The 23,975-nt window shown below is 34.5% G+C and overlaps 4 protein-coding genes and 1 non-coding gene across 13 annotated transcripts; 3 read left to right on the top strand and 2 right to left on the bottom strand.

Moving 5' to 3' along the window:
* The first annotated feature begins 708 nt into the window (after window positions 1–708).
* LOC111808626 lies at window positions 709–9,597 on the top strand. Of its 3 annotated transcripts, XM_023694736.1 has the most exons (5): window positions 709–1,771; window positions 6,285–6,395; window positions 6,516–6,611; window positions 6,875–7,030; window positions 9,536–9,597. In XM_023694736.1, the coding sequence occupies exons 2-5, from the start codon at window positions 6,333–6,335 to the stop codon at window positions 9,581–9,583; spliced, it is 363 nt and encodes a 120-aa protein (XP_023550504.1). In that variant the 5' UTR covers window positions 709–1,771; window positions 6,285–6,332; the 3' UTR covers window positions 9,584–9,597. The 3 variants fall into 3 exon arrangements, with proteins under 3 accessions (XP_023550504.1, XP_023550501.1, XP_023550503.1); XM_023694733.1 differs by having other exon boundaries at window positions 6,285–6,611; XM_023694735.1 differs by having other exon boundaries at window positions 6,285–6,611; window positions 9,553–9,590.
* LOC111809477 lies at window positions 2,400–2,535 on the top strand. The gene has a single exon (XR_002817246.1). It is a non-coding gene; the product is annotated as a small nucleolar RNA Z247 (small nucleolar RNA).
* Window positions 9,598–10,888: 1,291 nt separating the features above from the next.
* On the bottom strand, window positions 10,889–11,878 carry LOC111809113 (zinc finger protein ZAT9-like). The gene has a single exon (XM_023695465.1). The coding sequence runs from the start codon at window positions 11,788–11,790 to the stop codon at window positions 11,032–11,034; it is 759 nt and encodes a 252-aa protein (XP_023551233.1). The 5' UTR covers window positions 11,791–11,878; the 3' UTR covers window positions 10,889–11,031.
* Window positions 11,879–13,558: 1,680 nt separating this feature from the next.
* Window positions 13,559–18,481, top strand: LOC111808858 (polyadenylate-binding protein RBP47B'-like). Of its 7 annotated transcripts, XR_002817137.1 has the most exons (10): window positions 13,560–13,673; window positions 13,774–14,013; window positions 14,727–15,210; window positions 15,816–15,889; window positions 15,960–16,090; window positions 16,327–16,423; window positions 17,334–17,489; window positions 17,763–17,863; window positions 17,978–18,148; window positions 18,273–18,472. XR_002817137.1 is itself a non-coding variant. In XM_023695068.1 (9 exons), the coding sequence occupies exons 2-9, from the start codon at window positions 13,879–13,881 to the stop codon at window positions 18,066–18,068; spliced, it is 1,251 nt and encodes a 416-aa protein (XP_023550836.1). In that variant the 5' UTR covers window positions 13,559–13,673; window positions 13,774–13,878; the 3' UTR covers window positions 18,069–18,479. The 7 variants fall into 7 exon arrangements, 5 of the variants coding, with proteins under 5 accessions (XP_023550836.1, XP_023550835.1, XP_023550834.1 ...); XR_002817138.1 differs by lacking the exons at window positions 17,978–18,148; window positions 18,273–18,472 and adding an exon at window positions 17,581–17,692 and having other exon boundaries at window positions 13,559–13,673; window positions 17,763–17,851; XM_023695068.1 differs by having other exon boundaries at window positions 13,559–13,673; window positions 14,727–15,204; window positions 15,828–15,889; window positions 17,978–18,479.
* Window positions 18,452–21,039, bottom strand: LOC111808860 (probable pectinesterase 68). The gene is made up of 5 exons (XM_023695070.1): window positions 20,792–21,039; window positions 19,636–19,825; window positions 19,302–19,508; window positions 18,957–19,195; window positions 18,452–18,760 (listed from the first exon to the last, which is right to left on the bottom strand). The coding sequence occupies exons 1-5, from the start codon at window positions 21,025–21,027 to the stop codon at window positions 18,604–18,606; spliced, it is 1,029 nt and encodes a 342-aa protein (XP_023550838.1). The 5' UTR covers window positions 21,028–21,039; the 3' UTR covers window positions 18,452–18,603.
* Window positions 21,040–23,975: the final 2,936 nt, after the last annotated feature.

Genomic DNA, 23,975 nt, shown 5'->3' with positions numbered 1-23,975 from the left:
GTATACAATATTTAATTTTTGAAACATTTAAGTTTATATAATTTTATTTAAATCATTTATTTTAAGATAATTATTAAGAATTTATGAGAAAATAAAGTAAAAAAACTTAAAATTTAAGATACTTGAATGAAAATTAAATTAAAACTTAATTATTTAAAATTATTATAATAATATAAAATAACTAACCCTATTAATTATCTAAAATTAAATAATGTAGTAAAATTGTTTATTTATATAAAATTAATATTTACCCTACAATATCAAAAATTAAATTAAAACTTAATTATTTAAAATTATTATAACAATATAAAATAACTAATCCTAGTTAATTATCTAAAATTAAATAATATAGTAAAATTGTTTATTTATAAATTTCGATAATATTTACCTTATAATATCAGATATTTGATTTATAAATATTATTTTTTAAATATTATTTTACCATATATTTTTTTATCATGGATTATAAACAAAAATTTGAATCAAAACAACATAACTGACTTATAATGAAGATTGAGACCATTACATTGTTACATGTCATTACCTTAATTTTTCCTCGTCCAAATTTTATCCAAAATTCTAATAAATTTAGATTTATTTTATTATTATTATTATTATTATTATTGTAATTTAACTTAAATTTAAAGATTTATTAGAAATATTTTAAGACTAAATTTATATTTTAAAGCATTTTTGTTTTGATTGATTTCTGGCTAGAAGCTAATCCCGCCCTGTTAATGATCCTTCACCATCGCCCTTGGTTCCGCTTCTGAATCGTCGTCGTCTTCACTTCATGCTCTGATGACTGCTTCAACTTGCAACAGCAGCATCTCTTCTTCATTACATTGCTTGATTCTGTCAGATCCGCCATAAAAAACGACGACTGTAAGCGTTTCTTTAGTTACCTAATCTTCCAAAATTTCCGAGTTCACTTTGATTCTTTCTCACGATTCTTCAATACCAGGTCTCTCTCTCCCTCTCTCTTTCTCTCGTAGTGTATTTACTTTGTTTGTATGTATGTTTATGCGTTTTAGATTTAGTTTCACTTTCTGGTTTGATTTTGGTTTCTTCCTTGCATATTCGAAGAAAGTAGATTAAGATTGTGGAGTTTTGAAGCTCTCGCGTAGTGTTTCATTTTCTCCAACTATTTTTCAGCGATTGAAAATTGATTCAAATATTGATTTGAAAGTTAGAATTTATATCGCTACATGGAGGAGATTGAAGGAGAAGGTGCTTGACTTTCTAATTTTGTATGATCAAAACGTGCGAATACTTTGGTAGATTATGTAGAACAGGATTATAGCAACGCTAGAAGATATAACTATCAAATGACAGCAAAGGATTAGAAAAAATATAGCACCTGAAAATCCAAGTTATTTAGAGATGGAGAAAGATTTTAGGGTTTAAATTCCCTTTCAAGCGAGGGAGAGAGAGAGGGAAGAACAGAGGCTAATAACTTTTCTTAATTCTATTAAATTCATCGTGCGGAAATATTCTCTGTCCTTTTTCTTTTACCTTTTTCTTCCGGAGGACGACGGACGTCGGGAATCTTAGTTCATTTAAGCGCGGCGGCGAGGAGCTGAAACAGAGGGGAGGAAATTAACAAAGACTCCAAAATCGAACCGCGTCAATTCTTATCGGAGTTCCATCGTTTACTAGAAATAGAGCTCAACGAGCTCCTGGCGGCGGCGGCGGCGGCACCACATCGTACTGTAAGGATAGAATGCTATTGTAATTAGCACAAATGTCCTCGGAAAAATAAGGGGAAAAGGTGTTAGACGAACACGACTCTCCACAATGGTATGATATTGTCCACTTTGAGCATAAGCTCTCATGGCTTTGCTTTGGGTTTCCCCAAAAGGCCTCACTNGAAATAAGATCCACGAGATCCATAGCCTCTGCTGTTAGACATGTCAATCCCAAACAACACAATGTCTTCTCCGTCGATCAGTCAGGTGATTAGTGTTAAGCTTACACAAGAAAATTATCTACTGTGGTCTACCCAAATCCTTCCCTACTTGCGTAGCCAAAACCTTGTTGGTTTTGTGGATGGATCCATGCCTGCACCAAGCCAGACGATCGCCGTTGAACCAAGTGAAGAAACAGGGAATCGCAAAATTATCATCAACCCTGAGTTCACAGTCTGGTACCCCCAGGACCAGCTGGTACTCAGCCTCATCAACTCATCAGTCACTGAGGAGGTTCTCAGCACGATGGTTGGAATCACCACTGCACGAGAAGCCTGGATTACGCTGGAGCGACAATTTGCTTCCACATCTCGAGCAAGAGCAATGCAGATCCGTATGGAACTCTCTACTATCCAGAAAAAGGACATGACAATTGCTGACTACTTTCGTAAAGTAAAACATCTTGGTGATACACTTGCTGCCATTGGCAAGCGAATAGAGGATGAAGAACTCATCGCCTACATGCTGCAAGGACTTGGTCCAGATTATGATCCTCTAGTCACAAGCATTACAACCAGAACAGATGTATACACTGTCAGCGACGTGTATGCTCACATGCTGAGCTATGAGATGCGGCACTTGCGTAAGGGTACATTTGAGCAACTTTCATCTGCTAACAATGTCAATAGGATATCCATTCGTGGAGGTGCCAATGGAGGTCGAGGTAGTCGCGGTCGTAGTCGTCAGTTAAATAGTGGTCATGGACAATCAAGGCGTACTGTGAACAATCCTGGACGTCAACCATCAAAGACACAAAGCAGCTCAGGCATTGTCTGTCAGATTTGTGGTAAGCCCAATCACGATGCTTTGCAATGCTGGCACAGATTTGATCAGGCATATCAAGCCGAAAATAATCTCAAACAAGCAGCTTTGGCAACAAGTGGATACACTAGTGACACAAACTGGTATGTTGACACTGGAGCCACAGATCATATCACCAATGACCTAGAGAGGCTTACCACCAGAGAACGCTACACTGGCACCGACCAAATTCAGGTTGCAAATGGCGCAGGTTTGTCTATCTCTCATATTGGGAATTCATTAATTTCTGGTTCATCTCTTGTTCTGAAACATATCCTATATGTTCCTAAAATCAATAAGCACCTAATTTCAGTACAAAGACTAGCATCTGATAATAATGCTGTTGTAGAATTTCACCCAAACTATTTTTTGGTTAAGGACCGAGTCACGAAGAAACTCCTGCTCCACGGTAGATGTAAGAATGGCCTATACGTTCTACCGCATAATTTCAGTCAAGCCTTGCTGACAGCCAAACTTTCGAAAGAACAATGGCACAGAAGGCTAGGGCACCCTGCATCTCCAATTACCATTAGAATTCTACAAGATAATAATTTAGCTATAGATACTAATATTCCCTCTTCCTCAATTTGTAATGCTTGTCAATTAGGGAAAGCACATCAATTGCCATTTGGTTCTTCTCAGCATGTATCTACAGCACCCCTTCAATTAATTCACACTGATGTATGGGGTCCATCCATTGCGTCAGTAAATAATTCCAAATATTATGTTTCCTTTGTTGATGATTTTAGTCGTTATGTTTGGATTTACTTTCTGAGATGCAAATCTGATGTTGAGTCTGTGTTCCTTCAATTTCAAAAACATGTTGAAACTATGCTAAATACCAAAATTCGCTCCGTCCAATCAGATTGGGGGGGTGAATACCATCGGTTACACAATTATTTCAAATCCACAGGCATTGAACATCATATCTCCTGTCCTCACACACACCAGCAGAATGGGTTAGTCGAAAGAAAACACAGACACATTGTAGAAACTGGCCTTGCTTTACTCGCTCAAGCCAACATGCCTCTATCCTACTGGGATGAAGCTTTCAACACAGCTTGCTTTCTTATAAATAGAATGCCCAGCCGAACCATACAACAAGACACACCACTTCATAAATTGTTTGGTAAAAGTCCAGACTACTCCATGCTTAGGGTGTTTGGCTGTGCTTGCTGGCCTAATTTAAGGCCTTACAACAACAAGAAACTGAGTTTCAGAACTACTAGATGTATATTCTTGGGTTATAGTTCTTCTCATAAGGGATATAAATGCTTAAATAGAAGTACAGGACGTATTTACATCTCTAGAGACGTGGTTTTCGATGAAAATATTTTTCCTTTTGAAGAATCTAAGCCACCAAACAAAACCACAAATCCACATCATCCTGTTCTACTTCCAGCCTTAGCCAAACTTGCTAGTTTTTACACTGAAAATGCTCTTACAGATATTGAACCAGTTGTTAGTAATTCCCATATGAATGATGGTCAAACTGATAATATTGCTAGTGACAACTTGTCTGGTGTCAGCTTATCTTCTGCAGATAATACAAGAAGTTCAGAGGAAATTGCAGAATATGAAGCTGAGAGCAGTTCGATCAATGCTCAAAACCAAACTCATGAACATGTGTCTGATCAACCAACTGAAGCAGCTAGTCAACATCCAATGCGAACAAGGTTGAGAAATAACATTGTACAAGCTAAACAATTCACTGATGGAACTATCAGATATTCAGAAACCTCAAGAAAATTCGCAAGCGCTGTAACTATCACAACTCCGATCATAGAGACTGCTACTGAACCTCGAAACCTGCAGGAAGCCATGCAACATCCAAGATGGAGAGGAGCAATGAATGATGAGCTCTCAGCGCTAAAACGAAATGCCACTTGGGATCTAGTTCCACCCAAACCTGGAATAAATCTCATTGATAGTAAATGGGTGTATAAAGTGAAAAGAAAAGCAGATGGGTCAGTTGAAAGATTAAAAGCAAGATTAGTTGCCAAAGGATTCAAGCAAAGATTTGGTGTTGATTACACTGATACTTTTAGCCCTGTGATCAAACCGTCAACAATCAGGGTCATTCTTTCGCTAGCAGTAACCAAGGGCTGGAATATGAGACAAGTTGATATCCAAAATGCATTTTTGCATGGAATTCTGAAAGAGGAAGTGTACATGCGACAACCACCAGGATTTCAAGACTCAGCCAAACCAAAGAATTACATATGCAAGCTCAAGAAAGCCCTTTATGGCCTGAAACAAGCCCCAAAAGCTTGGCATTCAAGGTTGACTGGAAAACTTATTGAGTTAGGCTTCAAGGCTTCAGTAGCTGATTCATCTCTTTTTATTCTCAAAAACAGAGAGATAACTATCTATATGCTCATCTATGTTGATGATATAATTATTGTGAGCTCCTCTGATCAAGCAACCGAAAGGTTGATTCAGAAATTGAAAATAGATTTTGCAGTAAAAGATTTGGGTGGTCTTGAGTATTTTCTGGGTATTGAAGTCAAGAAAACACGAGATGGTATCATACTGTCACAGAGACGATATGCCTTAGATTTGTTGAAAAGAGTAAACATGGAAAAATGCAAACCTATGTCTACACCAATGGGTTCTGCTGAAAAATTATTCAGAGAACAAGGAATACCCTTATCAGCTGAAGAACAATTCAAATACAGAAGTACAGTGGGAGCACTACAATATTTGACAATGACTAGGCCTGATTTGGCATTTGCTGTCAATAAAGTGTGTCAATATCTTCATACACCTACTGATGCTCATTGGGGTGCTGTGAAGAGAATTCTTCGTTATGTTAAAGGCACACTAGCATTAGGAGTGAAAATTCAGAAATCAACCATGATGTTGTCGGGGTTTTCTGATGCTGATTGGGCTGGTTGTCCCGATGATCGACGTTCAACTAGCGGCTTTGCTGTATTTCTTGGAGCAAATCTAATCTCATGGAGTTCCAGAAAACAGGCTACAGTGTCAAGATCAAGCACCGAAGCAGAATACAAGGCCATTGCGAATCTTACTGCAGAAATGATTTGGATCAAGTCATTACTGAAGGAACTGGGCGTGTATCAATCAAAGGCTCCTCGCCTCTGGTGTGACAACCTCGGAGCTACATATTTAACTTCAAATCCAGTATTTCATGCTAGAACGAAACATATTGAAGTTGATTTTCATTTTGTTCGAGAACAAGTAGCACGTAAAGCAATGGAAGTTCGGTTCATTTCATCAAGTGATCAAGTAGCTGATATCCTGACAAAACCACTGTCTAAAACTCCTTTTACTACACATTGTAACAATCTCAACATGTACAAGACTTGTTGGGATTGAAGGGGACTGTTAGAATTGGTCAATCCATTAGAATAGCTTGAAGTTAGTCATGCCATAAGAATAGGCTTACTTCGTTAGTTTCCTATGAAATCGGATCTATTAGTTAATCTTTTGCCAATATAAATAGAATATGTCCTCAATAGTGTGAGGCACAGTTTTGCATAAACTTGATAAAAGGAAAGAAAATGAATCGGGGAAAAATTGGAAATAATAACGATAGGAGCAATGGAAGATGCGGAGGTAACTGGAGGATTGATGGCGGTGCAGTTCATATACGCCGGAAACTCGGTATTGCTGCGTTATTTGATGTCGTTAGGGCTCAATCCGTTTACCGTCGTCATTGTTATTGCCTCTGCAACTTTTCTCTTTCTCTGTCCTCTTCTCCGGCTTTATATCTTTTTCTCGCAGATGAATTTGATGAACGATGTGCATACCGAGGAGCATTTGGCTCAAGAAATTGAGTTTCATGTTGCTGCTTCAGCTTGTTCTGATCTCCTTTCGCAGGTACGCAGAATTATCTAGTTTTTGATTCCATTCTCATTTTCGAGTCTTTAATTACATAATTTTTTTTTTTTTTTTTTNTTTTTTTTTTTTTTTTTTTTTTTTTTTTTTTTTTTTTTTTTTTTTTTTTTTGAATATTTGTTCTTATACCATTTTTTAAGATGAAACAGTTCGAACAGAATTAATCAACTCAGTTAAAAAGATCTTGTCATTAGGATAACTTTGTAGACTGTTTCAGAATCTTTTGTGCACTAAAATTCATATAGAGGAATAGTGATTGGCATAAGCTTGAGGTTCAACGGATGGGCACGAAGAAAAGAGGGCCAGTTTTGGTGTCAATTTTCAGGCCATTGGAATGGAACAGTTTTCTCCGTCATTCTCTCTGTCTCCACCTTAGGGAACACTATTATTTCCATTTGAAGGTACGTTAGACAGCAACTCTTCTTCTAATCATTTTCACTCTGTTGATCTGCTGCTCTGTTTTCCTTTGGTTGAGTGTTCTTTTAATTTTACTTTAACAACAAAACCAATCTATGGGGATATTTTTTAAACGACATTTGAAAACAATAATCAAAAGGTAAGCTGCCGACTGAGTTTAATTCACTCTGTTGATCTGCTGCTCTGTTTTCCTTTGGTTGAGTGTTCTTTTAATTTTACTTTAACAACAAAACCAATCTATGGGGATATTTTTTAAACGACATTTGAAAACAATAATCAAAAGGTAAGCTGCCGACTGAGTTTAATTCACTCTGTTGATCTGCTGCTCTGTTTTCCTTTGGTTGAGTGTTCTTTTAATTTTACTTTAACAACAAAACCAATCTATGGGGATATTTTTTAAACGACATTTGAAAACAATAATCAAAAGGTAAGCTGCCGACTGAGTTTAATTCTGGTTAGAGGGGGTTGAGTTCAAATAAATGAAAATTTTTTTAAATTGGATTGGTTCATAAGTTTTCCTAATAAATGAAAAGTTTATAACCCGAACAACTTGATAAATCCAATCCAAAAAGTTTATGTTCGAGTTGGGCTCATGGTTTAATAGGGTTGTTTGGGTTGAAAATTTTACCACCTGAATAGTTGAGTTGAGTTTGGGTCTAAAAAGATGTCCCAACTCAACCGATAGATACTCCAAATTCTAACATCCAATCTTACTGGTTTGTTCTTGATATTGTGTGGGCTCTACTTTGTGGTTTGGGGAAAAAGGAAAAGAAGGTTACGGTGATGGGAGTGGCTATGAAAGTGATGAGTTTGGTGTTGGGAAACCTTTACTCTCTTGAACTTTGAAAGCGACTGTATAAGTCACTTGCCATTTCTTTCCATCTTGGGAGGGAAAAACTAAAGATAAAGATTGCTTGAGAGGGAAAAACAAGAAATTTTGAACTTTGATCCAGCTCCCTTTCTTTTGGTTTTTGATACCCATTTGAGCTTAAGCACCATTAATAAATTGTTTGACAAGGCTTAGATTTTAGTGTTTTAGGCGTGGGGACACTACTTTGATTGCAATCCAAGAATTTCATTAGTACCAAAGTTTGTTGCAATTGATTTCTTCTTCAAAATCAACCTTATACGGAAAAAGATAGAGCTTCAAAACAAAGACTCCTAAGGTATCGAAAAGATGGTGCCTTTATTTATTACTTTTCCTTTGTTTTTGTGAATCTTTTGAAGGAGAGATTCTTTTTCTTGCTTTTTGGGAAGAATATTATTTTTCATTTGGTAATGCCTTTTCTTAGTCTTGTTGGCTTGTAACTTGCGTCTTTTCTTAGTCTTGATTTGGAGTCTAATTTCTATTTTCAAACCATCATGTTTAACTATTTCAATTTTGAGTTTTATTTGTATTATTTTTTTTAAAATTATTACCACTTTACACTTAAGTTCATAGCAGAATCGAAGTCAAATGAAAAGCAACAAGGTCATAGCATAGAAAGTTTTAACCCTATGACAGAGAAGAAATTGGAAAGAAAAATAGAGTTGTATCTAGAAGTGGTTCTTTGGATCATGTTGGTTACACCTACAACTGAAATGCTTGGTTTTGTTGGCTTATTTATTGAGTCTTGAATGTTTTGCAAATGAAAAAAAATATCCTCTTCATCTCTCGATTTTGAGTCTAGTTTCTGTTTTCAAACGGTTATGTTTTACTTTAGTTTCCCCAAAATGTCTCGTACTAATGGATATTGTGTCCCTCACTTATGTCTCAAACAATCCTCAACAATCTTCACATGAGACAAAGTACACCATATAGCCTCTCCTAAGGCCTATCTACTTCTTTGGAGCCCTTGAACAACCTTTGTTTAATCGAGGTTCGACTCCTCTCGAGCCCTTGGAGAAAATATACACTCTATGCAACACCTGACTCACTAAAACTACACTTTCCAAATATTTGTGCAATTGATTCTTTTTAAAACCCACTCAACAATTTTTATTTTATTATCTTTTTATGTTTTGAATTGAACTAAAGTGAAAGAAAAAAAGAATGGAATTTGAGCAATCCAATTAAGTTTGAATAATGGTGGGAAAAGGTGGATTCCTTGGAATTTCCCCCCCTTTTCTATACTTTTTTGTGTGATATTTGATTCACTTCCCCATCTTTTCAATGGATTGTTTCTTTTGTAGTTTTGCTTTAAAGTTTAACATCTTCTTTTCATAACGTTTGTAGTGAAGTTTCCATAAAAGAAAAGAAAAAAAAAAAACACAACTAAGATTTATAATGTAAAGTTTAACAATTGAGGTTAGGAGTCAAAGTATCGATCTTTGTGATAATAATTAGTGTCTTATTCATTGAGTTATAGATTAACGGAAGCGTGAAAAAAAAAAAAGATTCATAAAGTTCATAATTTAGCTCGAGATGGGTTCAACAAATAAATTAAACATATGATTGTTATATTAAACTTAATGTAGACATATTATTATTGTATTGAGTATTAATTTAGATAATGACATGGTTTAGTTGTAAGATGGTGATGGTATGGTGCACGTGATGAAATGCGTAAATAGTAGATGTTCATTTAACCCGCATGGTTAGGGCTCCCTGAGAACCTGCCCCGAATAGGAGGAGAATCTCTTTTAAATGAGGATGGGGACGGAGATTACATTTTTCGTCTCCGTCCCCAATCTCAACCTCGCCCCAATTTTGTCTCTGCCCGACCTATCCCATCGACATCTCTAGTAAATGGGTGTTAAAAGATTGCATAGTATATTGGGCCTAGTCTGAATTGTGGGGCCTCATGTTGGTGGAAAAGCCCACCTGCTCAACTTTTATGGATCTGAGCTCTCCCCATCACCAAACATTGTTTTTATTATTATTATTATTATTATTATTATTATTATTATTATTATTATTATTATTTAAAAAATCAATTATTTATTATTGAGGTGACTTTTTAAGACCATGCAAAAAGCTCTTTGTGCTAGTCTCTATTTGATTTTTTTTTTTTTTGGTGAAAAAATTAACTATATTCCTAAATTTTGGCTGTATGGATTAAAATTTTAAATTAACAATTGTATTAATTTAAAATTTAAACTTTAATTGATAATTCTTATTTGGATGGGTTGTTTATTTTAAGTTAAATAATACGAGATGCTACTTAACTTTTATAATTTATTTTAATTATATCTCTTAATTTAAAAAATAAATAAATTTATTCGAAAAGATACCTCATGAAATTGTTTTAAATTTTTTCTTAATATAACGAATTAAAATTAACGTGACAACGCATGTATAAAAAATAAAATACTTATCAATTTTTGCACTTTAGCTCACACAATAATTTACTTGAAATTTAACATTTATTTTATAAAAAATTTAGGAGTTGAGTTCAAAATTTATTTTTATCACAATACCCTAAAATCAATAATAATTTGGTAATATATAAATTTTCTTATCTATTCATTATAATTCATATATGTATGTTGTGGGCATAAATTCAAATTATATACACGGAATTAGTTGAGACTTCTTTCTCGAATTTGTGTATCACGAAAGATCTTTACAAGTGGCATTGTCTTTTTTCGCTCACGCAATATTGTTGAGTCGGACTTTCACTCGTTGTCTAAGATTCCTCACTGTTGCTCTTGATAGGAGTCGGGGCTGTGTCTCAAATCCGATACCAATGTTTCACTCATTTCTCTTAAAAAGCACTAATCTCTCTTTACTCGCAATACTTTTCCACTCAACTTTCCTAATCATCTTCTTCGTCTTCTCGAAGTAAACACATTTCTACGGTCAAAACAAACATAAAGAAGAAAAGAAAGACCCATAATTAATTAACCCATTGGACCAATTCTTTCACTAAACCTTCGTCTTCTTCCATTTACTAGAAAAAACAAGAAACCCACAAAAGAAACTGAATTGTTTTCTTGTTTGAACGATCAAAACCCATCAAAATCAGGCCATTCAACTAATTAATAACAATCATTAACAAATTCCTCAAGCATCCGAAACTACACTGTAATCATCTTCTTCAATCGGCGCCGGTAAGTTCAGATCTATCAGACTAATTTCAAGCTTCAAAGAAACAGAGGCATTTACACTAACAGCAGCGTTTTCAGAGCTCAAAACATGGGATCTCTTATGGCCGCCAAGGGCTTGTCCTGATCCAAATAGCTTAAAACAAAATGGGCATTTGAAGACTCTTCTAGTTCCCCCATTTTTTAACTCTTCGTGTTCTTCCTGTTCTTCGTCGAGCTCTGTTTCTAATTGGCAGATTTTTTCATGGCTAAACAGAGCTCTGTAAGATCGGAACAATTTCGTGCACTTTCCACACTTTTTCTTCCTTTTAATTCCCTTCAATGATTTCGTTTCTGGTTTCATCCATCGATCGCGTGAGAGCATCATCAGAGACATGGCGAGGTCTTCCTCCGGCGAAGTATCAGAAACAGAGCTGCTTGGTTCCAACGGCGGTTTCCGGTACTTTTTGGATCTTTTCCGAGATGGGTTTGTGGATTCCGTTTCGCTCTCTGTTTCTTGAAGGAGAATGTTGAAAATTCTCTTGGGATCTTCTCGAAATTCGTCGTCGTCAGCGGAGTAGGAGGAGAAGGAAGAGGGAACGCCGCCGTGGGTCTCTGGAGGAGTGGGCGGAGGGAGTGGTGGCGCCATGGTGGCAGTGAGATGGGCCTTCATGTGGGCGGCGTAGGCTTTGCCATTGGCTAAGGATTTGAAACAGAGCTTGCAAATGTGGGACTCCATTACCGAAATGAAATCAAAGCTTTTTTTTCTTGGTTTTTGGTGGAATGGAAAGTACAGAAGGGATTGGGAACTTAAAAGGAGTAGATGACAAGCATTCCTCCACCAAAAGGAACAATAAACAGCACATCCAATAAATATTTTCTTTTTTTTTTCTTTTCTAAATATTCTCTTTCCCAGTAAGAAAAAATTAAAAAATAAAAAGCTGGTATTTCCTATTTTCAGGGTTGTTATTATTAGGTTAAATTAATAAAAATTATATCCAAATTTCAATATCACCCCTTAAAAAATAAAAATGGTTACCACTTAAATTGTTAATTTAGGTTTAGATGTGTTCAAATGATTCGAGTAGGCTAATCCAAACTATAAAGTTTGGGTTGGGTTTGACACGATATGTATCACTCAAAAGTGTGAATAGATCTGAAAATATTATTACTCAATATATAATAGAATAAAAGTTCAATCTTCATATGAATATTTAGGATACAACAAACCAACTAATACTTAATATTAACTGATTACTAAAATCTGAGATATATTCTATAATTAATATACTCTCTAAAATAAGTTGCACTAAATTTTGACACGGTTTGATTGAATTTTTCAAATTCGTTTTATGGGTTGACATTTCTTTTTTGTTGGGTTAACCGGATCAATATTGAAAATAGGGTTACAACTCAATTCTACCCCACTTTTAAAATTATTATGAAAATTAAAAATATTTTATGTTTATAGTGATGAATTGTGACTGGTAAAAATTTGATATTTGAATTTTATGAGATTTAGTTATTAATGTAATATAGAGGGTGGAGTAATTTTAAATGGATTTAATTAATAATAATAAAAAGGCAAATTTGGTTCGAAAACGACAAGAGGTTTAAGAAAGTTAGAGGCGTGAATGGGAAAGTAGGGACAAGCAACACGCAAACCTTGCCGGTCGGAGTAATTAAAGTCCTTTTTATTTTCTGATCCCTCTATTTTTTACAAATTCCACAATTTTCCATTTCCATTGCTATTATTACAAATATTCTACTTTTGGGGGCTCATAAGTAAATTAATTAATTATTTTATTTTTCAAATCACCAATATTTATCCGCTTTACCCTATCATGAGTACCACAATGATGTTCCTAGACAACCTTGATTATGTAACATGTTTTTTTTTTTTTTTTTTTTTAACAAATTAATTATTTTTTTGGTTGATATTTAATTTTAAAAATATATAATATGAAAAATTAATACAACGATTATTTAAACTTATCTGAAAAAATTTAATAATCAAATAAACACAAAATAAACACAATTATTAAAGTACAATTTTTTAATTTTAAGTCAAATTAAAAAAAATTAATAATTAATAAATTAACCTAAATTTTCATAGCTCTGGTAATTTTGCTTTTAATTTTTAAGTTATATTCTAATAAAAATTATATTATTTACTTATAAATTCATGATTTTTTTTCTTTAATTAATCAACGTAAAACTACACCTTCTAATAATATTCAATTTACACGATGATATAACGAGTAAAATAATTAAATAAGTAATTTATGAGTTGAGTTTTATTTTTATTTTTTATGCTCAAGGACCCATTAAAAACCTGTTTTAAATATCGAGATCATAGTGAGAAATAAAATTTAAATATGGATAATTAAATGTATCAATTTTAAAATTTTAAGGATCAAATACAAACCGAAGTTTAACATACTAAAAAAAATGTCAATTTTAAAATATTACGGGTTAAATATAAAGTGATATTTGCGAATTTAAAACATGAAGAAAAAATAGGGTAAATAATTGCCATTAACTGTACTCCGGAGTTCAATCGAAGGTCCGAGGCGAAAACGGAACCCTAGAGGTGGCTGGTGACGTGACGAGAATCCGCAGGTTTTTTCTTGTAATCTTCAAATATCTTCACTTGATTATGTTTCTATTGTGATTTTTAAGCTTTGCGCCAAAATCTTTGGAGTCACCGATTAATTTGCAGAGACGGCGACGTCGGAGCATCATACACTGTAGAAACCATATTACGAGGTACACGAGAACACCAGAAAGTTGAACGAAAGTAAAAGATAATGTGTCAATAGATACGATGGCGACTCTGGCAAGTCAACCAACGCACCATCAACCAACTTCGGTGGAGGAAGTTAGAACACTTTGGATTGGGGATTTGCAGTACTGGGTCGATGAGTCTTACCTTAGTTCTTGCTTCGCTCACACTGGCGAGGTTCGTTTGTTTTTTTTTTTTTTTCCTTCAAAATTTTAGGCACTTTTGTGTTTAATGATGTTGCTTTTAATCATAGACCCATTAGGACTTCAGTAGTTTCTCAATCTAGATGTGTATATGGATTTTTGAGGATTTGTTCGTTAATTTATAGCGTATGCGATTATTATCTAGGTCTGAAAGTAGGAAAAATGATTCAATCTGGTTGCCTCTTCGTAGCCATTGGATGTGGATTCAAAATTCCGCATGTCCCTAGTAACAACTAGATATATGTCTGAGATACTTTTGCAGTTCAATGTGAAGCTGCCCATGACATTTTGGCGGCCATCTCGATTAAGCTCTCCTGAAATTGAGTTGTTTTCTTCTGGTCTTTGGAAGTGAATTGGCGTGATCAAATTAGAATGTGTTTGTATTTTGGTCTATTGCTACGAGAGCTGAGCTGTAGGGAAAGCCTCTCTTATGACCTTTCATGCCACTGAATGGGGATGAGTTTGATGTTTAATGTTAAAGAGAGCCGTGGTAGCGAAACGTCATTGTGTAAAATTATAGTTATTTTTTAGTAGTTGTTATGTTTCAACGGCCAGTACAAATATACTTTTGATGCCTGGTAGTTGTTGTTTGTCTTATTGTATTTGAGTAAGAGCTTATAACTTTAAGCCGCTTGAGAAAAGAGAGTGTTCTGTTATTTGTGAACTATTCTATTTTTTTTAATGCAGGTAATATCAATTAAAATTATTCGCAATAAGATCACAGGGCAGCCTGAGGGTTATGGGTTTGTGGAGTTTGTGTCTCATGCAGCAGCAGAAAGAATTCTGCAGACGTACAATGGGACTCAGATGCCTGGAACTGAGCAAACTTTTAGGTTGAATTGGGCCTCTTTTGGAATTGGAGAAAGGCGTCCTGACGCTGGCCCTGAGCACTCTATTTTCGTGGGGGATTTGGCTCCTGATGTTACAGACTATCTGTTGCAAGAGACCTTTAGAGCTCAATATCCATCTGTTAGGGGTGCTAAAGTTGTGACTGATCCAAACACAGGACGTTCAAAGGGATATGGTTTTGTAAAATTTGCTGATGAAAATGAAAGGAATCGAGCTATGTCTGAAATGAATGGTGTTTATTGCTCAACCCGACCTATGCGTATTAGTGCAGCAACACCCAAAAAGACCATTGGTGTTCAGCAGCAATATACTCCAGGTAAAGGTAATGAGTATGTGTTGTACTGTCTTTCCTTTTCTTCATTTTATCACTTCTCACGTTTTCTAATCTTTTTGTTCCATATGGAGCGGGTACTATCTTTTCTACTTTTCATCCAACTTTCCGGTCTTCCTAGGTTTTCTATTTGTATGAACTGGTCTGGTTCCTATCTGTACGAGGAGTCATAGATATGAAGCTATTTGGCTTAAAAAGTTGAATTTCACCTTTTTCACTGAAAGTTCTCTTTTGGATACTGCTAAGCATTTTTGCATTAACGAACCTAGAGCTAGGAGTTCAATAGGCACAAATGGACCATTCTGAAATTTTAGCAGATATTAGCTGAATTAGTGTTCTTGGATCTATGATGAAAACTTGTCAAGTTGATTGTTCCGTATGTATAATGTCTATGCCAAAATACAATTTATCTCTATGATTTTCTTGGATAAAAATGTTAATCAATGTCGAACTTGATGGGAGATGTCATCTGTCAGTCACGAATGAAATTTATTCATTGTTATTATTATTTTTTCCTTCACCTAAAGAGAGAATCTTAGGAGGGGATGGTACTGCTATTTTTAAACTCGTACTTACCAATGTGCCTCGTGGCTCAGCAATGTACCCAGTTCCAGCTTACACTACACCCGTGCCTGTGCTTCCAGCAGATTACGATGCAAATAACACAACTGTAAGTGAAGTGACAGTGTTATTTTCTCTGGTTTCTGTGCTTATCTCTTACTACATTGATCTTTATGCAGATATTTGTTGGTAACTTGGATCCTAATATTACAGAGGAGGAGTTGAAGCAAACTTTTTTGCAGTTTGGTGAGACTACTTATGTGAAAATTCCTGCCGGGAGAGGCTGTGGTTTTGTACAGTTTGGGACGAGGTATGTTTAGCATGAATAATTTTATTGATGCAAGTTGATTAAATTTCATCTTTTCTTGCTCCTGTTCCTATGCCTCGAAAGAAGGCCATGAATAAAAATAATAGTCAGTGGAAGAAAAAAATTATTGTGGAATAGGGAGAAAGCTTTTGTGTACGTACAATTTTCAAAGATATGTTATCAACTTCTTATTTCACCATGAACATTTGGACTTGGATTAAGTACGTGTGTCCATGCAGGGCTTCAGCTGAAGAAGCCATCCAAAAGATGCAAGGAAAGATAATTGGTCAACAAGTGGTTCGTACTTCCTGGGGTAGAAATCCAGCTGCCAAGCAGGTAATTGACCTTCTATTGCAGTACAGAACAAGTATTTACTTGATTTACTAAAATTCTTTTACTCTGTGGATGTGATGTATAATTATGCGGTTTATAATTTAATGCTTGGGTTCACAATAAATTTGTGTATAAAACATTAGGCGTATTGTCTTTTATTTATTTATTTTTATTTTTGATAAGAAACGAGAATGAATTAAAGAAAAATGATACAACCTAGGGGGCCCAGTCGTGAGAATCCCCTCCCAAAAGAAGCTATGAGTAGGCTTTTCAATTGTTAACAATGGTAGAAATGTTGTATTTACAGAAGAATTTTCTGTGACTAAAGCCTCACCAAGAAACAAGGAGCTGTACATTTCTAAAAAAATAAAAAGAAGACTTCTTATCTTCAAAAGTTATTTGGTTCCTTTCAAACCATATGTGCTAAAACAATGCCTGGATTGCAAATCTTCATAAAATATCAGCATGTTTGGACAGCACAGTCTTTTATTTAGCCTGTGAATTTGAAATTCATCTATATGAAGAAGGCTTGCATTTCATCATATTTAATAATTTTCTTTTTCTTTTTCTTTTTCTTTTGTTGTGAACGTTAAAACAGAATGGTATGAAAATAGGATCTAAAGAAAATGTATGGAAACGAGGTATACCCTAAGAAAAGTATAACAGAAAATCATCTAAATACTCTGTATCAGACACAATCATTATCTTAATTATAATATATTGTTTTCAAATATTTTATCTCGGCAGGACTTTGGTAGAAAAGGAAAGGACTTTGAATTTTCTTCTTTTGTGCACTCCTTGATAAAATTGGTTATGCGCGTTATCTTTCTGTTAGCAGCTCTGTGTACTGCTCATAGTGAACTAGAGTTCACTCTATTAAGTAAACTTTGATGAAATGGTGATGAATTTTTAGGACTTGGCTACTTGGGGTCAGCAAGTTGATCCGAACCAGTGGAGCGCCTACTATGGGTATGGAGGAGCTTATGATGCTTATGGATATGGAGTTGTACAAGATCCATCTTTATATGCTTATGGTGCATATTCGGGTTATGCCTCGTATCCTCAACAGGTAAGTTTCATTTTCTTTAGACGACAAGAGCTGTATATACTTCCGTGGTAGGTAATGGGCAGTGTGATTGTTATAATCTATTTGTTTGCAGCCATTTTCAATTGGAGTCTATTGGGTGAATTCTAATTGAACTTTCTGGATGCTAAGGCTTAGAATCAGAATAAAATGAGTGGGAATCAAGAGCAATATATGTATAGATGAAGGTTGATATATTCAGAAAATTCATTGCCTGTTCTGATCTTGGAACTATTTACATGAACTATTTTCTTTTAGGTTGATGGTGTACAAGATTTGGCCGCTGTAGCTGGTGCTGTCCCTGCTGTGGAACAGGGAGAGGAATGGAATGATACGCTGGATACACCAGATGTTGAATGGTTAGGATCTCTCTCTCTCTTTTGTCCCTATGGAGATACAATACAAGTTTGGAAATTTACAAGTCTCTATCAGCATTTGAACTTTGCATTGACATCAAGTTGTAAATTTTGCAGTTTAAACGACGCATACCTCTCGAAACACGAAAGTGCTATTTTAGGCTGGCCTTTATGGTTGACTACCTCGTCACTGGTTAGGCAAACATGAGCTTGGTGGTCCTCTGCATCTCCATTGTCGTCGGTAGTGGTAGGTCATCAGTGCACAAAGGCAGCAGGAGGAAGATTGTGGTATGTACTTTATATGCTCGACTATACTTGGGAAGGATGATATCGACATCATACTGTTGCTGTGTACTATACAACAGTAACACTGTTATTTAATTTCGTACTTCATTTTCCTCGTTCGGGATAGGTGCTTTGATGCTGTCCTCCGCCATTCGGAAATGGCGTTTTCGTATCAGGAGAGCATCTGCTTTGTTCCGTACCTTGTTTTGTATTCATATTAACTACATGTACTACCCGTTTGTCTGTTTTTTAACAGGCAACTCGAGCCGAAAACCGTTTCTCAGCTGAGATTTAGCCTAAAGTAAATGAAGTTTAAATGATGAATTAGCTATTTTTTTTAAAATTCTGGAGTACAATTTGAATAAATTAAATAATATAAATATTTGGAAATGAATTTAAATATGAAAAATACATATTATGATATATGAAGCATTGCATTGCATTGCAGAGGTGCCTGCCTACGCATCAGAGGGTGCAATCCAGTGCCTGCCATTCACAAAACTCTTCACAAGAAATGGATGGGCCTCTTCAAACTCCAATTCCTTGGCCCATGATACTCCCTTTACTTTACTTGCTCCTGGGCCCCAGCACTTGTATACTCCAAAAAATACAGTCCTGCACCACCCCAAAAGTAAGTATGAATAAACAATAAACTTTCAAAATTGCCAAATTGGGCCTGTATAAGCCCAATTTGACTGACTGGGCCCCAAGATCATAGATCGATGGGTAAGCCCAGCCCAGCCCATATTAGAGAAGAGAAGTGGTATCATGGGCCGTTAGGGCACACAATAGAGATTAGAAGAGATTTTACTTGTTTTTGTTGCTGCTGTGGTCCCAGTCATCCCATCCACCGTGGGCCACCACGTCATCAAAGTATGTATACGCGTAGACGATTCTGGAGTACTGGCCCATAGCCCGGCCCACGTATATAGGTCCAGAACCGGTCACCTTGCATCGGACGAAAGCGAACCCGGTCTTCTCGTTAGGTGAGTTTCTATCTTGGGCCGCTATGGAACCGAACCGGGTGGCGATCGAGTGCAGCTCGCAATCCTAAGGCATCAAACGGTGCCGTTTAATGATTTTGTTATAATTTTAAAAGCCTTAAATTATACATGAAATTAAAAAAAATTAAGAAATGGAATTAAAATTAGATTACCTTATACATGGAACGCCCGTTGCCAAAAATGAAGTCTATGGAGCCTTCGATGTAGCATTCTTTGAAGTAATGGCGGCCGGCGTCGTCACAGAGGGTGTCTTGTGCGCCGTAGAATCCACACCCGGAAAAGTAGGCCTTGTCACCGGAAATACGAAACGCCGCCGCCTGCCACCCTTGCATTCCGGGCATCGGCGCCGGTGCCGTATTCTGCCGTCACGTGAACCACATATGAAATACCCATTAAATAATTATTTCAATAAATGGTAGAAATATGTAGGACAAGTAAGTTCACGGGCAGGGAAGTGGAAAGTGTTGGTGGGGTATTTATTTTTACCTTGAAGCTGATGTTTCGGGCAGAGAAGTAATTAGCAAAAACTGTGACAGATGCTGTTCTATAAGTACGCAGCTGCTGCCCGCTGGGACCACGGTCACCTGCTCGGTCGTGCCACTCTATCACCGTCGTCTCTTTTCCCCCTCCTTCAAATGTTATGTACGGCTTCGTCGCCGGCACCACCACCTTCTCCCTGCAAATTTCCATTCCCAAAAAAAACCTTAATCAAAACGCCTTAATAATACCTATAATCCCTCAAACTTAAAAGCTTTTGAGTTTATTGTATAATTCCTAGCACGGGTCTAGCTCAATTAATCAAGACATCACCTACTGGGTTATAAAACTCGACAACATGGTCTAACTCAATTGATCAAAACATCACCTATAGAGTTATATAACTCGACGAAACGGGTTTAGCTCAATTGATCAAGACATCTATCGAATTATATGATTTGACGACATGGGTTAGCTCAATTGATCAAGACATCGTCTAGAGTTATATAACTCGACGACCCAAGTCTAGCTCAACTGATCAAAACATCGTCTACCGAGTTATATAACTCGACGACCTGGGTCTAGCTCAATTGATCAAGAATCGCCTACCGAGTTATATAACTCAACCACATGGGTCTTGCTCAAATTTTCAAGACACCACCTATTGAGCTATATAACTCAACGACATGGGTCTAGCTCAAATTTTCAAGACATCGCCTACCGAGTTATATAACTCAACGACACGAGTCTAGATCAATTTTTCAAGACATTACCTATTGAGTTATATAACTCAACGACGTGGGTCTAGCTCAATTTTTCAAGACATCGCCTACCGAGTTATATAACTCAACGACACGGGTCTAGCTCAATTTTTCAAGACATCACCTATTGAGTTATATAACTCGACGACACGGGTCTAGCTCAATTGATCAAGATATTGTTTCTCAAGTTAAATAAGACGACGACATAGACGTAATTATTGGATGAAGATATTGGTTATGGGGTTAGAAAGATTTGATAGGTAAAGGCGTGTGGGGAAAGTTAGTAAAAAAAAGAGGGAAGGATTTATACGTAAAGGGGAAGAAAAGAAAAGAAATGAAATGGAAAATAATGAGTGTTTTATAATGAAGTTTGGGTTTGTTGTGAAGGAAAGAAGAGGCATTACACGTAATAACCAGGGCTGATTCGGATGAGGGTGTTGACGGTATTGTAATCGGGGACTGCATCCACGGCGGCTTGGACGGAGAGGAACTCGCCGGAGATGCCGTTGACGTCCACTTTGATAAGGCGGTGGCCGGTGGGTCCGACCCAGTGGTGGCGGCGGTGCTTGGCGGCGGCTAGGAGAAAGAAAGCCGGAACGGAAATGAAGAAGAAGAAGAATGAGTTAAGGGAGAATGCCATTTTAGAGAGAGGTTTGGGGAATTTGGGAATGTTCTGCAAATCTATATATAAGGGAGATGATGGATGGAATGATTTTCGCTAATAAAATAATTAAAAATAAATAAATAATTTTATTTATTTATTTATTTATTTATTTATTTGGGTTTGCTTATAACGGTCATTTGGGTCGGGATACACTTACAACTACGGCAGTGGCATTTTGGTAATATCCGCTGTTGAGTGAGGTTGTTTTTGGGAATTTACTAGAGAGAGAGAGAGTAACGTTTTTTCCCGCGGAAGAATGTGAGAGAGTGATTAAAATTAATCCGTTTAACAATTATTTTAAGCTATATTACAAAATAAATAAATAAATAAAAATTTCCCAAATTTTGTGATTCGTGTAGAAATTCATGAAAATTTTAAATGAAAATTGGGATTTGAAATGACGGTATTCGAGTTAGCATCTTTAGGTTGTTGTTACACGGTTTCGTTGAATTAAAAAATATATCAAAATTTCATAATATATTTTAGATTAAAGTTTAATGAATTAAGGTTAAAAGTAAAATAAATAAATAATATTAACCAGAAACAAAAAAATAAATAACAGGTGATAATTTACTCTTTTTTTTTAAGGTCGAAATTCAAGTTCCCATCGTCGTGGTTATTAGATGAACACGACTCTCCATAATGGTATGATATTGTCCACTTTGAACTTCCGAAAAGGCTTCTTCTGAATGAAGATAGTATTCCTTGATTATAAACTCATGATCATTCTTTAGATTAGCGATGTTTTTATCGAACAGTGGTTTCATTTTCATTAAACGTGAAAACTTTTAATGAATAAATTTATGAGTTTTTTTTATTATATATAATAATAATATCATATGACTGTGTCTCCCAACCACTAATCTCAATTATGTTGATTGGTTTGGTTGAAAATTTTACTTTTTTTTTTTCTAGTTCACATTTCAGTATTTATAATAATTTTTTATATTATTTCAAACTTTTTAATATTCATTTTTCTAATCTTTCAAATTTTACGATAATAATTAAATATCAATAGCAGTTAGAAACGTTCATTTAACTTGAGGTCGAGACCTTATGAAAAAGGACGGTTTCCATTTATAAAAAAATATTATTGACTAAATAGAGACAGAAAGGACTAAAAACTAATTTAAAATTTATATATTACATTTAGTCTCTGAACTTTTAGTAATATAATATATTACATTTTTACTTTTAAAATATGAATTTTTTTTGTATGGTATTTCTAGATTTTACATTTTTATTCGTAACTAGTGACATTTAGTCTTTTAATTAATCGATTAAAAATAATTATAATACGATAAAAATTAATAAAATATCAGTAAAATTTAAAATATTGAATAAAAATATAAGAGATTGAAGAATTGGACTATAAAAAGTAAACTAAAAACGAGTAAACGTTTAAAACTTTGAAACGTAACGACGAAATCGAACTCATTTTCAACCTACGAGAACTAAAATTAAAAAAATTAAAAATAAAATTTTAATTAAACTTGAAATTATATAATCATTTATTTTATTGTTATTGGTGGAATGTGTAAAAAGTAGAAATGTATTTAATTTGAAGATTGCCCATACGGAAACAGAACGGAATGTCAGAGAATAATAAAATAATTACCTTTTTATTTTTTATATTTATGGAACCCTCTAGAAGTTAACCAATTATAATATGAATGCCTCTAAAATTTTATTAAAAATTACAAATTTACCATCAATTTATCTCTAAAAGGTGGAAAATGTTTAATAGTTTTATAATTTTTTAAAGTTATTAATATATTTTAAACGTTTTTTAATTAATTGATCCAATAAGAACTTTATTAAAAAGGTCGGGATCAGATATCAAATTAAAAAAGTTTGAGAACTATGAATATTGAGAAATGAAATTCAATAAATTACTAATATTTTTTTTGGACCAACCCGAAATTAGAGTATGATCTGAGCAACATGAAAAGCTTCACAACTTAATCTAACTTAGCTCTCTTTTTTCGGGTTGAGTTATCAGATTGTTCTTTTAATTATTTAAAAAATTATACTTAATTTATAATACATTTTAAATATCTATCAGTCACAGCACATCGCTAATATTGATTACAAATATTAAATTTTTTTAGAAGTATGATAAGATTGGATTGTAACACTAGTCATAACAAAAAAAAATTAATTAATAAAATGAACAATTTTTTTTTTATTTTAAATAATTATAACCAAAATCAATATTAATTAATTTGCAAAAGCGAGATTAATAAGTTAATAATAATAATAATAATAATAATAATATTGAAACCCATAATGCTCAAACAAACGGTTACATTATGAGTGTGACCACTAGCTCCAATCATGATATTCAATCGTGGGGCCCACTGTTTTTATTTATTTATTTTCCTTATTTTCTCCGATTACCAAGGAAAAAAAATAAAAAACATATAACGGCGGACATATTCTCCCTTCCAAATTTGTCTTATTTTAGAATTAAAAAATTCAAATTCTTTTATTGTAATATATTTAATATACCGTAGATTAAATTATAAATTTAAATTTTGAACTTTGTCTTTAAAGTTTTAAAATTATCTAAGCTTAATAATATTTTTTAAAATTTATAAATAGTTAACCAATAGATTAATTAATTTAATTTTTAGTTTTTAAAATGACAAAGAATACACTTATTAAAAATTTATAGAACTATTAAACACTTTTGAAAGATTAAAAACTTCAAAATTGATTTTTTGAAGTGATAATGAAATAAAAAATAATGGTAAAATCATTTAATAATTATCTCATCATATAATGATAAAAAATTCTTAAAATTTTAAATATTATTCTACAGACAAAAAAATATCATTTTTGTACAAATATGTAACACACTGAGCTATGTTCATATTGGTAAATTTTTTTTTCCATATTGGATATTCTTGACTCAAATAAGA

Source organism: Cucurbita pepo, chromosome LG13 (assembly GCF_002806865.2).
Source record: "Cucurbita pepo subsp. pepo cultivar mu-cu-16 chromosome LG13, ASM280686v2, whole genome shotgun sequence".
NCBI classification, from domain to species: Eukaryota; Viridiplantae; Streptophyta; class Magnoliopsida; order Cucurbitales; family Cucurbitaceae; genus Cucurbita; species Cucurbita pepo.
Note: the sequence above shows the minus strand (reverse complement) of the source record. Positions and strands in the feature narration are given on the sequence as shown.